The 17,038-nt window shown below is 41.6% G+C and overlaps 1 protein-coding gene across 1 annotated transcript in view; it reads left to right on the forward strand.

Moving 5' to 3' along the window:
* Window positions 1-17,038, forward strand: part of ZFYVE26 (zinc finger FYVE-type containing 26) — a gene marked incomplete in the record, with an annotated part of 1,901,467 nt that overhangs the window by 417,451 nt on the left and 1,466,978 nt on the right. Inside the window, 1 exon segment of the mRNA XM_073610828.1 lies at window positions 3,494-3,582. Within this exon segment, the coding sequence (XP_073466929.1) occupies window positions 3,494-3,582 (89 nt within the window).

Genomic DNA, 17,038 nt, shown 5'->3' on the forward strand with positions numbered 1-17,038 from the left:
CCTGTGTTATGTTATCCTCATCCATCCCAGCTCATGCGTCTGTAACAGATTAATACCTTGGGGGTGAGTGCCAACTCTCTACATCTGTGTGCAATCTTTCTCCCCTCAATATTTCTTTCCCATTTCTTTCAAGTAGTGGGTTCTCCTCCTACTGACCTACTGTCGTTCCTCCCTCTTTTCCTCTGTCCTCCCCATCCCCGTTCCCCCCCCCCCCCTTCCCTTGTCGTTTCCCCCCCTCCCCATTTTTTCCCCCCCCCTTCTTTTTCCCCGGTTTCCCCCTCCACCCTCCCCTCCCCCCTCCTCCCCCTTACCCTCTCCTTCTTTTCCCTCCCCCCCCTTTCCCCCCCCCCTTTCCCCCCCCCCCCTCCTTTTCCCGTCCTCCCCTCCCCCCCCCCTTCCCCCTCTCCCCCCCCCTTCCCCCTCTCCCCATCCCCCCCCCCTTTTTTTTCTTTCTCTTTTCTTTTTCTTCTCCCCTCTTTTATCCATCCCCACCCATTCCTTGGTTCTTCCCCGTGCACACTGGTTTCAATCTTAGAGGTACATGATTGGCACCCCCTTATTTTATTGTTTCTTGTTTATGGATCTCCTGGTCCATTGACCTATATAATTTTATTACCCAATGTTATCCATATAGAGGCTGTTTACTATCCCCTGTGTCCGCCGCAGGGGATTTGCTTGGGGCTGTACACACCCACAGAGAACTACTGAACGGGTGAGCTCATCCTTTTTGTACTTAAATTGTATTTACTCTTTGTTTATTGTACTTCTCAATGATCCTGCTGCAACAATAATGTTCTATGTATGTCTTGAATTGTATATTTATTACAATCATTATATGTTGTATCACAGATATTGCTCTCCTGAGGAAGCGGTGAAAAACGCGAAACGGTCGAGAACCCAAGCTGTATTTGTGCCCACCATCATTATGGGGTGTAATCCACTTGGTTGTATTTACTGCTTCTGCTTTTAATTACAACTGTATGTGACACTGTTATAACTTTTTAACTATGTTCTCAATTAAAATGAAATTTTATTATATGATTATCTTCCTCTTTACTTATTCTTACTAAAAATTTTTGGCTATACCTAGTACCGCAATAGTCCCCCCCCCCCCCCTTTTTTGGGTTCCCTCCCCTGCATGGGGTATCGAGATACTGGCCGACAGAAGCAGCTAACTGCGGCCGTTCCCTACCCCCTGCCTTTCTTTGTACTAGACATTTGAGATGATGGTACTCCTATGTGGTAACTCAACTTTTTTGATCTAGGTGCTTTGTTCTTTACTTTGTGAATGTAATCAAATATATGATGAACCTGGTTTGGCAATTCACCAGTTGTGCAATGGTTAAAGTGAAGCCATTGGAACAGGAGGTGACTGTATGTGGCTCACAACATGAACATCTTTGTGCTCCACATCTATAAATGCCTGTGATAGTCACCTTCTGCTCCAATGGCTTCGCTTTTGTGAGTTATAAGAGAGCCTTTTGACAGTGTTGATTAGGGGTGTTGAAAATGATTGGCACATCGATGCATCACGATTCTGCCCTTCCCGATTCGGTATCGATGCGGTATCCAGCATAATCGATTATGCATGATGTCATTCCTCCCCCGCACAACAGTGTCTTTGCTGGTGATGACAAGCTACCGACCGGCTGTCTGAGCCTGGCACATTCCCCCATCATTGGATGATGTAGCCTCAGCATGCTGCCCCCACCCATGTTTTCCCCCTCCTCGGGATTTGTACCTGTGGACAGTGACACCGGTCATCTCCCCGTTTGGCAGGCGCAGAGCCGCACGGAGCTGTGAGACACAGATCACTGTAGCTGTCATCACATCCGTGGGATGAGGCATAGAGTCGGCTTCAGGAAATGAGCTGCGAGGAGAGGAGGGGGGATGGTAGGAGTGTTCCGAAGGTTTGAGATCAGCCTGTCATGTTTGATATATGTACGGGGTGAGTGTATAGAAGTGGCACACCCCCCACCTCTGCTACGCCTATCCAGTGTGTACAGTGTGTCTAACACATTGAGGGCTGAAAAAAAAATGTTTCACCAGTGCCCCAGCAAGGAATGAGATGAGATGCTCCGTGAGATTTTTAAGCAGGGTTAGGTTATAAAAAAATATCCCAAGCTTTAAACTTCCCCACAACTTTATCCCTGACATGTTTGGTGTGTTCCTTGGTATTCATGATGCTGTTTGTTCATTAAAGTTCTCTAACAAATCTCTGAGGGCTTCACAGAACAGAATGTATTTATACTGAGATTAAATTACACACAGGTGAACTCTATTTACTAATTAAGTGACTTCTGAAGGCATTTGGTTCCACTACATTTTAGTTTGGGGTCACAGAGTAAAGGGGGCTGAATACAAATGCACGCCACACTTTTCACATGTTTATTTGTAAAAAAAAAAAATTGAAAACCATTTATTGTTTTCCTTCCACTTCACAATTATGTGCCACTTTGTGTTGGTCTATCACATAAAATCCCAATAACTTACTATTACGTTTTTGGTTGTAACATGACAAAATGTGGAACATTTCAAGGGGTATGAATACTTTTTCAAGGCACTGTATATACTTGAGAGTGTCTGGTGCAGATGTCACATCTGGTGTGTAGGGTGGAACAGCAGGAAGATGAGCCATGGTCTGAACTGGATCAGAGCAACTAACAGATTTTACATGCGGTATGCAACATGGAAACGCTATAGTGGATGATGAGCAGCAGAGTTGAGGTACTTGAGTGTGAGAAACTAGCAGATGTCACACATGGTGCGCAGCATAGTAGCAGTATAGTGGGAGGTGAGCAAGGACCAGAGAGGGAGGAGGATCAGCAGTGCTGTGGGTTACTACTAAATGGGGGGTCAGCAGAGCTGGGGGTTACTACTGAGCCGGGGATAAGCAGAGCTGGGGGTACTACTGAGCAGGGATCTGCTGTACGAGGGTACTAATGAGCTGAGGATTTGCTGAGCGGGTGTATTACTGAACGGGGGGTACTACTAAGCTAGGGTTTTTCTGAGCCCCTTTAAAACAAATTGATAATCAACACACAGGGCATTTATACAAAATCCGCACACACTGCATCTGTCAGGCTTCATTAAAGCTTAAAAAAATCACAGAAGCATCAAAAACACATAAAAAAATGCATGTTGAAGTAGCAGGCGCTTTAATGTGTTTTAAAATCAAGTGTAGACGAGCATTTATTATCTGGGGCAATGTAAACACCCTTTTTTATAGATTGCTATTCTTTTGTAATAAACTGGACTTATTTTTCTATTTTTTGTGTATTTATCTTTATTGCTTGTGTTGATATGCTTGACAGCCTCAATGGGCAAACGGGGTATTGGACATAGTTATGCTAAATTTGATGCCAATCATAGTAGTAGAATTTTCTTTTATTCCGATGATAGATTTGCTCACAAATGCAATGCAATAGAACTAGATTTCATGATCAGATATAAAATCCTAATACATTTGCAATCATTTTTGTGTCATTTTTAGGAAATATGCAATGACTCCATATTAAAAGAATTTTGTGATGGTCTCTCATTTCAAGTGGAAGTTGTAGAATGGTGCATAGAACAAAACAGGTTTGTATCTACTTATCTCTTTTTGTTTCTTATTTGTTACTGCCTTTAAACTTTTTCTTTTTCAACTTTGATTATTTGTGTAGCGCTTTCCCCCAAAGGAGCCTCTGAAAATACACAGGTTCTCCCAGAATAGTACAGAGGCTGCCAACCCACAGACTGTTCCAAGCACACTGACAAACACAGGCTCCATCCAGGCGATGTATTTTTGTGGATTCATTGCAGAAAACTTGAACGGGAGAGGGATAAGGGTGCAGGACACATCAAAACTCCAAAACGCTAGCAACAAACAGGAGGGGGCAGTCTTTCTGCAGAAAATCCTTTAGTAGCAGCCTTTGCTGAGGGTAGGAGTAGACAGTTAATCTAGTAATCTATACGAGTAACTCCAGTCCTCTTAGCAACATTTGGCACTTGCTCCCTCAAGCAGATGCACACCCGAGATCCCAGACCAATGTCTTTATTTACAATTTCTTGGGACAGCTTTTGCTTATTTCTCTTCCACAACACACTGCATTGCAGACCAATTCCACAGGTAATGCCCTCCTTTACTCAAAGCTCTTCCAGGCCCAAACCCAGCACTTGCTGAGGCCCAACAGCAACCAGAACACACACTGGCTGCCTCCCAGGAGCAGCAGCCCCAGGAAAAAACATAACCCTCCCAGGAGAGGAAGAAGATCCCTCTAAACAGACCTCCTGAACATTTATAATTTCCCCCAACCATCTTTTTGGTGCCCTTTCCCAGGAATTGGGGAAAATATTCATAACTCAGCATTTGACCTTCCTACTCTATTTTCTGGAAGCTTTTTCTAGAAGCAGACTGGAGTAATCAACCACTGACCTTAGGGAAACCTGACCAGATAAAAGAACAAAAAAAAAAAACAAATCAATACTCCACTGAGTACAGCAGAGCCAAAACACTAATTTTAGGACGGGGTGCTACATTTGTGTTTAACTTGCTTTTGAATTTCGAACCTTTGGCCTGAAAGGAGGTGTGGCAGAGTTCCACTCTGCCCTTGTGGGAAGAAAAGATGGTGGAGAATGCCACTGGACTGCTGTGACAGGCGGGACTATGGTGGAGTACTGACTGGTCTGACCAAGCAACATAGGGTCTGTGGTTAAGCACTGGGGAGAACAGGGTTGCACTGAGAGCTCACGTTAGAGCTGTGAGCAGAAGAGTCTGGCAATCCTACAGGTGGTTAAGAATTTTGCCTGTCAGCTGGGAGCTGTAGTAATGCTGTGGATAGTGGAGACAATAACCTGCAGTAGGCTGTGCAGCCAGTAGAGTGTGGTTTAGCCCACCATTCTATCATATTATGTGAGATGCTTTATTGTGATGACATTTTTTTTCATTGAAACTGTAACAAACTTGTTCTACTATTTGTGCTTTCTTAGCACAGTCAGCAAAGGTTTTTAGTAGTTCAACTTGGCTACTATTTGAAACTTTGCAGTGATACGGATACATATTTATAGGGAAATAATCATTGTTCTAATGTGCAACATCCCCAAAATACTCAAAACCAAAAAATCACTTGTGGGAGGGATTTCATAGCACAAACAATAATGAATCAACACCCATTCACAAAGGTACAGTATGAAAATATATTACAAATTTTATTTTATACAAAATTGACAAAAACACATTAAGCTAAAACTAAGAGGCTTGCAAGCTCTGGTGCACGAGGAGAACTATTATCTAATTGGTATTGCCGAATCTTGGCTTCATTCTTCTCATGACTCGGCTATTTATATTCCTGGTTGTGCTCTCTTTTGGAAAGACAGGGTAAAACGGAGGGGTGGTGGTGTCTGTCTCTATGTGAGAAGTGATCTCAAAGCGAGTGTAAAAGAGGACCTAGTTGATGGACAGTGTGATGAGTCTGAAGCATTATGTGTGGAACTGTACAAAGGTTGTCATTGGAGTTTTATAGACCTCCCAATGTTAGGAGGTGGAGACTCAGCTCCTTGCACAGATGGAAAGGGCTGTAAAGGCTGGTACCCCCTGCCTGTCACAAAGCTAGTAGATGTGTGCAAATGGTGCAATTTAATATTCCTAGTAATATAAAGTTGTGTGATAAACTAAAAAATAAAGATGTATGCCAAAAATCACAATTAGAATAGGTGTGTTACACCCTCTGGTTGTCAAAGTGATGAACTGCACCCATACAATAATCATGCAGAAAACATGTAATGAAACAAAAAATGATAATTAACTAGAAGTGTTACACCCTGTGGGAATAGAGGATGTTTAACCACTTCAGCCCTGGAAAGATTTACCCCCTTCCTGACCAGAGCACTTTTTACAATTTGGCACTGCATCGCTTTAACTGCTAATTGCGCGGTCATGCAATATTGTACCCAAACGAAATTTGCGTCCTTTTCTTCCCACAAATAGAGCTTTCTTTTGATGGTATTTGATCACCTCTGCGGTTTTTATTTTTTGCGTTATAAACGGAAAAAGACCGAAAATTTTGAAAAAAAAATATTTTCTACTTTTTGATATATAAAAAAAAAATCCAATAAACTCAATTTTAGTCATACATTTAGGCCAAAATGTATTCGGCCACATGTCTTTGGTAAAAAAAAGTCAATAAGCGTATATTTATTGGTTTGCGCAAAAGTTATAGCGTCTACAAACTAGGGTACATTTTCTGGAATTTACACAGCTTTTAGTTTGACTGCCTATGTCATTTCTTGAGGTACTAAAATGGCAGGGCAGTACAAAACCCCCCCAAATTGACCCCATTTTGTTAAGTAGACACCCCAAGGAAATTGAATATTATTTTTTTTTTGTCCCAAGTGATTGAATAATGACAAAAACAAAAAAAAATTACAAAAAGTTGTCACTAAATGATAAATTGCTCACACAGGCCATGGGCATATGTGGAATTGCACCCCAAAATACATTTAGCTGCTTCTCCTGAGTATGGGGATACCACATATGTGGGACCTTTTGGGAGCCTAGCCGCGTACGGGGCCCCGAAAACCAAGCACCGCCTTCAGGATTCCTAAGGGTGTAAATTTTTGATTTTACTTCTCACTACCTATCACAGTTTTGAAGGCCATAAAATGCCAAGATGTCACAAAACCCCCCCAAATGACCCTATTTTGGAAAGTAGACGCCCCAAGCTATTTGCTGAGAGGCATGTTGAGTCCATGGAATATTTTATATTTTGCCACAAGTTGCAGGAAAATGACAAACTTTTTTTTTTTTGCACAAAGTTGTCACTAAATGATATATTGCTCACAGGCCATGGGCATATGTGGAATTGCACCCCAAAATACATTCTGCTGATTCTCCTGAGTACAGGGATACCACATGTGTGGGACTTTTTGGGAGCCTAGCTGCATACGGGGCCCCGAAAACCAATCACCGCCTTCAGGATTTCTAAGGGCATACATTTTTGATTAATTCCTCACTACCTATCACAGTTTTGAAGGCCATAAAATGCCAAGATAGCACAAACCCCTTCCAAATTACTCCATTTTGGAAAGTAGACATCCCAAGCTATTTGCTGAGAGGCATGGTGAGTATTTTGCAGCTCTCATTTGTTTTTGAAAATGAAGAAAGACAAGAAAAATTTTTTTTTTCTTTTTTCAATTTTCAAAACTTTGTGACAAAAAGTGAGGTCTGCAAAATACTCACTATACCTCTCAGCAAATAGCTTGGGTTGTCTACTTTCCAAAATAGGGTAATTTGGGGGGGTTGTGCCACCTGGGCATTCCATGGTCTCGGAAACTATGATAGGCAGTGAAGAGTGAAATCAAAAATGTACGCCCTTAGAAAGCCTGAAGGCGGTGCTTGGTTTTTGGGGTCTCGTACGCGGCTAGGCTCCCAAAAAGTCTCACATATGTGGTATCCCAGTACTCAGGATAAGCAACAGAATGTATTTTGGGGTGTAATTTCACATATTCCCATGGAATGTTTGAGCAATATATAATTTAGTCACAACTTTGTGCAAAAAAAAAAAAGTCTTTTTCCTGCAACTTGTGTCACAATATAAAATATTCCATGGACACGACATGCCTCTCAGCAAATAGCTTGGGGTGTCTACTTCCCCAACCCCATTTGGGGGGGTTTGAACTGTTCTGGCATTTTATGCACAACATTTAGAAGCTTATGTCACAAATCACCCACTCTTCTAACCACTTGAAGACCAAGTCCTTTCTGACATTTTTTGTTTACATGGAAAAATAATTTTTTTTGCAAGAAAATTACTTTGAACCCACAAACATTATATATTTTTTTAAAGCAAATGCCCTACAGATTAAAATGGTGGGTGTTTCATTTTTATTTTCACACAGTATTTGTGCAGCGATTTTTCAAACGCATTTTTTTGGGAAAAAAACACTTTTTTAAATTTGAATGCACTAAAACACACTATTGCCCAAATGTTTGATGAAATAAAAAAGATGATCTTAGGCCGAGTACATGGATACCAAACATGACATGCTTTAAAATTGCGCACAAACGTGCAGTGGCGACAAACTACATACATTTTTAAAAGCCTTTACAGGTTACCATTTTAGATTTACAGAGGTGGTCTACTGCTAAAATTACTGCCCTCGATCTGACCTTCGCGGTGATACCTCACATGCATGGTGCAATTGCTGTTTACATTCGATGCCAGACCGACGCTTGCGTGCACCTTTGCGAGAGAGCAGGGGGGGACAGGGGCGCTTTTTTTTTTTTTTTTTTTTTTTTTTTTTTTGCTTTTTCATCTTATTTTTAAACTGTTCCTTGAATTTTTTTTAAAAATCATTTTTATTGTTATCTCAGGGAATGTAAATATCCCCTATGATAGCAATAGGTAGTGACAGGTACTCTTTTTTGAAAAAATTGGGGTCTATTAGACCCTAGATCTCTCCTCTGCCCTCAAAGCATATGACCACACCAAGTTCGGTGTGATAAAATGCTTTCCCAATTTCCCAATGGCGCTGTTTACATCCGGCGAAATCTAAGTCATGAAATGCTCGTAGCTTCCGGTTTCTTAGGCCATAGAGATGTTTGAAGCCATTCTGGTCTCTGATCAGCTTTATAGTCAGCTGGCTGAATCACCGGCTGCATTCTCAGGTTCCCTGTTGGGACAGGAGAGCCAGAGAAAAATATGGAAGACGGTGGGGGGGGGGAGCATTCCCTCCCACTGCTTGTAAAAGCAGTCTAGAGGCTAATTAGCCGCTAGGATTGCTTTTACATGAAAGCCGACCGCTGGCTGAAAAGAATGATACCAAGATGATACCTAAACCTGCAGGCATCATTCTGATATAACCACTCAAAGTCCAGCAACATACCAGTACGTTGCTGGTTCTTGTTGGGCATATATTGTACACGTTTTTTTCATGCAGCCTGTGGGCTGAACGAAAAAAAGATTGATCGGTGGGTATTCCCACCATTAGAATACCTCCCTTCATCCACCCACTTCTAATGTTGGGCATACATGCACCATATATGTATGCCGAAGCATGGGGCATCCGCCCCAAAAGGTAGGAGCAAATCGCTCCTGCTGCCCCCATGCTTTGGCATATATGCTCTTTTTTTAACTGTGGTGGTGAAATCACTTCCTACAGTGCTGGAGTCACGGCTTTATGTATCGTGGGAGCAAACGCTGTTGCTGTCAAGATAAATAAATCCGCGCTGCAACTGAATGGCGTACCTGCTAAACAAATGATGGTTAACAATAAAACAAAGTAACATTACAGTATAACAGTAAGACTTACCATACCTGCAAAGCAAATACAAAAAAAAATAGTAAAAAATAAAATATTTAACGCAACCTGTGCCTAAAGTATATATATGCCGAAGCATGGGGGCATCCTCCTGCAAAAGTTAGGAGCAAATCGCTCCTCCGCCCTCTGCTGCCCCCATGCTTTGGCATATATGCTGAAGTATGTAACTGTGTAACTGTGGTGGTGAAATCACCTCCGACAGCGCTGGAGTCACGGCTTTATGTATCGTGGGAGCAAACGCTGTTGCTGTCAAGATAAATAAATCAGCTCTGCAGCTGAATGGCGCACCTGAAAACAAAAAAAATGGTTAACAATAATACAGTAAACAGTAAAGTATAAAAAAAATTGCATACCTATAAAGCACACATGATAAAAACATAATAACAATAAGACATTGCAGAATAGAATACAGTAAAAAAGAGCAGAACAATAGAGAGAGAATACAAAGAACAATAAAACGACAACTATTTTTGTTTTTTTTATTCTATATATTTTTTTGTTTTTTTACACTTTTTTTTTGTAACTGTAACTTTTGTAACTGTAACCATTTCCAGGTTCGGGTCTCTCAAAATGCGATGGCATCTTCGGAGACCCTGTAAAAGTGTGTCCTAGTCTGTGCAGTGCTGTACCCTACGCTAATACTCAACTAGTGTATGGTAGCGTTGAAAACCTTCACCAATGCAAAGACCAGGATTGTCAGGACAGGAGGGACAATAATAGCTGGTGTCACGCCTATATGCGCGCTTGCTGCAGACACAAAATTTTTTTTGGGGGGCTCGTTGGGTATGGGTACTCGGGAAGACATAAAGAAAATGCCTCTCATGCAGCCGACTTACTGCATTTGGTTGGGGAAGGTGAGGTGGAGCACCGTATGGAAACAGAAGGGCTCTGACGATCTCTTCCTGGAATTTAAGGAAGGATCCAGTCTGTCCTGAAGCTCTGTATAGCATATAAGCGTTCAGCAAAGCCAATTGAAATAAATAAACAGACACTTTTTTGTACCAGCGTCTGGCCTTACGGCAACTAGGTATGTCGCCAACAACTGGTCGTTGAGGTCCACCCCTCCCATGTTAAGGTTATATTCGTGGACACAGAGGGGTTTCTCCACAACACCAGTCGCCGTAGTAATTTGGACCGTCATGTCTGCATGAAGGAAGGTAAGAACGAAAACATTCTTATTATCCCTCCACTTCATAGCGAGCAAATTATTACACTGCAAGCAGGCTCTCTCCCCCAGCCTAAGACGGGAATCTACAAGCCGCTGGGCAAAGCCCCGGCGATTAGGTCGCACGGTGCCACATGCTCCTATCTGATGATCAAAAAGGTGAATAAAAAGTGACACGCTCGTGTAATAATTGTCCACGTACAAGTGGTACCCCTTTCCAAATAAGGGTGACACCAAGTCCCACACAATCTTTCCAGCGCTTCCTATGTAGTCAGGGCAGTTTGTCGGCTCTACGTGACTATCTTTTCCCTCGTAAACCATAAAACTACATGTATAGCCTGTGGCCCTGTCACAGAGCTTATACATCTTGACCCCGTATCTGGCACGCTTGCTGGGAAGGTACTGTTTGAATGACAAGCGGCCAGAAAACTTAATCAGGGACTCATCAACACAGACAACTTGATGGGGAGTAAACAAGTCTGCAAAACGTTGGTTGAAGTGGTTTACGAGGGGCTGAATTTTGTAGAGCCGATCGTATTCAGGGTCTCCACGAGGACGACAGAGTTCATTGTCATTGAAGTGCATGAACCGCAAGATCTGCTCGTATCGTGCCCTGGTCATGGAGGCAGAGAACAAGGGCATACGGTGAATTGGGTCAGTGGACCAATATGACCTCAACTCACTCTTTTTGGGTATGCCCATGTTGAGGGAAAGTCACAGAAAGAGCTTAAATTCGGAGACCGTAATTTGTCTCCAATCTCTGGCAAGGGAGGACTGGGGAATAGTGGCGAAGCGTTGACCAGCGTACAAATTACTTTGGTCCACAATAGATCTATAGAGATCTTCGGTGAAAAACAGCGAATAAAAATCAAGTGACGTAAAATCAACTGTTTCCACCTGAATGCCGGGTTGGCCAGTGAATGGGGGAAGTATGCGTGCTGCAGAAGTGGTGGGTTTCCAATTAGGATTGGCGAATGCAGCAGGAAGGGCACTATGGGCACGACGGGCCTGTGTTCGTCGTCTTGGTGCAACGGGACACTACTTGTGCTTGCCACCTCGCCAGCTTGAACTGCACTTATGGGACTCGCCACGTCACCAATTGTTACTGCAGTGCTGGATGTACAACCAGGGTGTACTAGGCCGCTGGTGCTTGCCAGTTCACCAGAAGGAATAGAGGCACTAGTACTGCTCTGCTCCATATGAGGGACCTGCGGTTCTTGCACATCAAGGACAGAAGAACAAGTTCTGGTATGCCTGACCTTGGCAGGGACCACAACTCCGTCGTCAGAGCTATCTGTCATGGAGCCGCTGTTGTCTACAGGATCGTATTCTGAGCCTGAATCTTACAGATGAGTGACTTCTTCTTCACTATCTGTTAAGCTCAGAAACGTGTAGGCCTCTTCACTAGTGTACTTTCGATTTGCCATTTTGGGCTCTAAATTTAGTGGTACACTAGTGAGACTCACAGGCAAAAAAGCTCCTGACTGTTAGCGACTGTATCAAAACGCTACCAACAAAAACTGTTAGCGATCGCAGGGATCAGGCCTGACTCTGCGAACGCTGCAGTTATGTGTGTTTAGTGTTTTGTAAGTGACAGCGATCGATACTGCACTTGGGTGAGCTGGGCCGAGGGGTAAAACGTGGGTGCTAGCAGGTATCTGGACTGATCCCGCTAACATTTTTGGGAACCCTAAACTGCTAGGGACGCTAATATAGATCTGATCGGATCAGATATTGATCCGTTCAGATACTATACCACTAAGGAGGGGTGTGTGCTGCTGTGAGTGTTAGCAGTACTGGCGCTAACCTGACGCTGCCTGGGGCGACACAGACCTCATCTGACCCTAAAACTTAACTTATATCATTGCCGGGCGATTAGGGGGTTAAACCTTTATTAGGTAATAAACGGTGGGTGCCCTGAAACTATAAAAAACAAACTAACTAACCAGCGTCACCCGTAACAGTTATACGGTGATCACTGGTGAAAGGGTTAACTAGGGGGCAATCAGTGGGTTAAAACCTTTATTAGGTAGTATTTGGGGGTCCCTGTCGCTATAAAACACTGATGGCGAACCTATATACTTGCCTCCCTAACTAGCGTCACCTGTGACACTAATACAGCCATCAGAAAAACGATTGCTTAGTGACACTGGTGACGGGGGGTGATCAAGGGGTTAAAACTTTATTAGGGGGTGTTAGGGGGGTATCCTAGACCTAAAGGGGGCTACCACTAACTGCCCTACCACTTATAACTGTCACAAATTGACACCAATGCAAAAAAAAACTGCTGTTGGTGTCAAAGTGACAGGGGGGTGATCGGGGGGGTGAAAAGTGTGCCTAGTGTGTTCTAACGTTAGTGTAGTGTTGTGCAACTCACATCGATGTCTTCTCTCCTCGGCGCGGGAACAAAAAGACCGGCTTGAACAGAGATGACATCACTTCCTCTGCCGCTGTTTACATTACAGCAGCAGAGAAAGATTTTCATTCATTGGGAGCGATCGCGAGGGGGTGGCCACGAATGAGTGGCCTCACCCTCAGCCTGGATCGCTCCCCTAACGAAGCCGACCGCCTCGGGCACCGGGGGGTGCGATGTGTCCCCCCGCCCGCGGGAGGCAGATCACATTCCAGGTAGGTGATTTTTCCTGCCCGTGCCATTCTGCTGCAGTATATCTGCGTTAGGCGGTTGGCAAGTGGTTAAAGAAAGCACTTTTTGCAAGCAAAGTAATAAATGTGTTTGATCCTCTGTATCAGAATTCAAACCATAAACATATAACCACAGAGGTAAATAGTGAATATTCCATAATAAACAGTTAGATATTGAATATAAAATATTTAAAAAATAAAAAATGTGGAAAAATAGTCCAACTGTTTTAAAAGTGACTTTGTGCTTCAAACTGTGTTCAGTGACTGTTCAGGTTTAGTGCTGATTATTTTCTCTCAGGTGACAATAGTGCCAAGTGACTTTTCGGTGCTGGTAATATATTGCACTCACCAGATAGCATTACCCTCCAGGGGTATTAGACATTCACACTTTTAGCCACTGTGTAGCTCTCTGGAGCGTGCTGGATGGTCTGCACATCAAAAACTGGCTTTCTCCCAAGTTGTCACATGCAGGAGAAAGGAATGCCCATAGCATGATATTGTTTTTATTTAATTAATTAATTATTTATTTATTTATTTCAGGTACTTATATAGCGCCGTCAATTTACGCAGCGCTTTACATATACATTGTACATTCACATCAGTCCCTACCCTCAAGGAGCTTACAATCTAAGGTCCCTAACTCACATTCATACATACTAGGGACAATTTAGACAGGATCTAATTAACCTACCAGCATGTCTTTGGAGTTTTGTAAAATATTGTTTTATAAAAACATATAGCGTTCATTGAAAAGACATGGGGAAATGGTAAAAACAAATGCGGGGAATCCACGTTGCTTGAAAGAGTCCGCGTGGACACAAAAATGGACAAACATGCAACCCAGAGCCGGCCACTGATTCACATCCACAAGAGATGCCCCAATGTTAAACCAGCAAAAGTAGTATTGCTGTCTTTCACTGTGCTGATAGAGGTGCAGACATCAGAGCGGTAGTCCTCAGACTGAGAGCGGTCATTATCATTTTTTGTTTCGTTACATGTTTGCTGCATGATTATTGTATGGGTGCAATTCATCACTTTGACACCCACCAGAGGGTGTAACACACCTATTCTATTTGTGATTTTTGGCGTACATTTTTATTTTTTAGTTTATCACACAACTTTATATTACTAGGAACATTAAATTGCACCATTTGCACACATCTACTAGCTTTGTGACAGGCAGGGGGTGCAACACACCTTCCACCAAATCTTCTGATTTTAAAGCTGGTTTGAAATCCGAGTTTATCACTTTTTCCAAGGAGAACAACACCACTACATAAATCTTTCTGGCCTAGGGCCTGACCCTATAAGTCAGAGGGTATAACACCGGGTTTTACAGTTTCACTTCATCATTATTTTTATCTTCTATTTTGACATCTTAATATCTCTGCATAGGATTAGTGTTAAGCCAAAGGTACAGTTAAATTATTAGGCACTTTATTAAGAGGAGAATAGCGACATTTCTATACCTTACCATTCATTTTGTATGCTCCACCAAGGTGGTAGTATTATGTAGAGGCAGCAATTCTCCTTTCTCCTTTATACATCTCTTTATATATCTCCTATCATTTTTTTATAACTGTGGCATCCATTTACTGGACCTTACTACTAGGGCCACTTCCTTTTGCTTGATAGATACCCTAGCGTAAGGTCAACCACTATTTCTCAAATTGCAGATCATTACCAGTAAAAAAAATTAAAAAAAATAAGTCCCTAAATCTATCCCATAGTTTGTAAACGCTATAACCTTTGCACAAATCAATCAATATACGCTTATTGGGATTTTTTTTACAAAAAATATGTAGAAGAATACATATTGGTCTAAATTGATAAAGAAGTTATTTTTTTTTTTTAATTATTTGTTTTGGATATGTGCTGTATTGTAGCAGAAAGTAAAAAAATATTGTGTTTTTTTTTTTTTTTTTTTTTTTAGATTTTCTGACTTTTTTGTTTATATCACAATAAATAAAAAGTGCAGAGGCAATCAAATACCACCAAATAGAAGCTCTATTTTATTTGGGTACAGCATCGCACGACTGCGCAATTGTCAGTTAAAACGACACAGTGCCGTATTGCAAAAAATGGCCTGGTCATGAAGTGGGTAAAACCTTCTGGAGCTGAAATGATTAAATAGATATTAAGTACCAAATATAGAATGATGAGGGATAGTAATTATGCCTAGTGATAGATATAATCTGCCACTGTCACAGATAGAAGTTGGAAGCATGTTCCAATAAAACACATCTAGGAGTTTCTAACAATATCAAAATAAAATGAAAATGACAATACATGCATCACATTATAGTGAAAGATCCCTAACACAAATAATAATGGTAATAAACCATATACAGTACATTATGTGCAAATGATCTAACAAATAAAAAACAGACAAATACCAAAAAGTGATAGGCTGTGTTAGTTTTGGCAGCAAATTTCTATTTAGTTTTAGTCTTTTGACTAAAATGCCATTTTAGTTTGTCGCATTTCAATCATCTGCAGTTGTTTTAGTTTTGGTCGTATTTAGTAGACTAAAATCTCCAGTACATTTTAGTCGACTAAAATCTCTAGTACCCAGTCTGCTATTACCAAGCAGAGGATCTTAAGGGGGACGGTTGCAATGGATTGTTCAATAGATATCCAACTTGTTTTTTCTTTATGGTTGCACCAGTCTAAGATTCTCTGATTATCTTGTAATAAATGCCCCAACCAGGTAATGGGACAACCTACCGTGGGCACTACCTTTAAAGTAGAGCACTTGACCAAACCCAGGATGTTAAAACCTTCAGTGATGTCAACTATGACACCAGTGATTGAAAACCCAGATTTTGTACCAGGATCAAGATCGTAATTTCCATCAATTTATAGAAATGAATAAAATCAGAATGCAAGATTTTAAACTCGGGAAGATAGAAGTCTATAGCTGATATTCAGTCTATGTTATCACCACCTCTTCCGATATGGCAGGCAATTCAATTACAACACTATCTTACATCTTTAGCATTTAATCCAACAATAATGCCTACTGCTTTTGAGCAATCATGCGCGTTGGTGCCAAACCACTAGACAAGGTCTTTCTAGGGCATATGCAGAATTGATAACCCCTCCGGAATTGCATATTCCATCCTATATTACCGCATGGGAAAGGGATTTGAACATAACTATCTCTGAGCAAATAGACTTTATTTTTCATTTTATAAATAAATAAGTCCATTTCATCTAGAATGCAAGAATCAGGATATAAGTTATTAACCAGGTGGTATAGATCACCGCATAAATTGCGTTGTATGTTTCCAAATGCAGATCCTACTTACTGGGGCTGCGGAGAAGATGGAACACTTTTTCATATATTCTGGCTATGCCCTCTAATACAGCCTTATTGGCTAAATGTATGTAAGTTGATCAAAGACCTTACTGGTCTTTCCCTTGATCAGAATCCAGGAGCTTGTTTAATTCATCTTAGCCCCCTCTCTAAAAACAAATATAAACAATCAGTGGTAAGGCATTTGTTAAATGCAGCCAGGGCTTGTGTGCCAGTACATTGGAAATTCTCATCTTCACCTACTGTAGTTCAATGGATTAGAGCAGTAAATTAAAAAATGAGAATGGAGGAACTTACGACATTATTAACCACTTCAATACCAGGCACTTTCGCCCCTACCTGTCCAGGACAATTTTGAGCTTTCAGCGCTGTCTCACTTTGAATGACAATTGCGCGGTCATGTAACACTGTACCCAAACTAAATATTTATCATTTTCTTCCCACGGATAGAGCTTTCTTTTGGTGGTATTTGATCACCTCGGCGGTTTTTAATTTTTGCTAAACTAAAAAAAAAACAACATTTTTGAAAAAAAAAAATGTTTTTATTCGTTTGTTATAAATTTTGTTTTCTCCACTGATGGGCACTGATGAGTCGGCACTGATGAGGCACT

This window comes from Aquarana catesbeiana, linkage group LG13, assembly GCF_042186555.1.
Source record: "Aquarana catesbeiana isolate 2022-GZ linkage group LG13, ASM4218655v1, whole genome shotgun sequence".
NCBI classification, from domain to species: domain Eukaryota; kingdom Metazoa; phylum Chordata; class Amphibia; order Anura; family Ranidae; genus Aquarana; species Aquarana catesbeiana.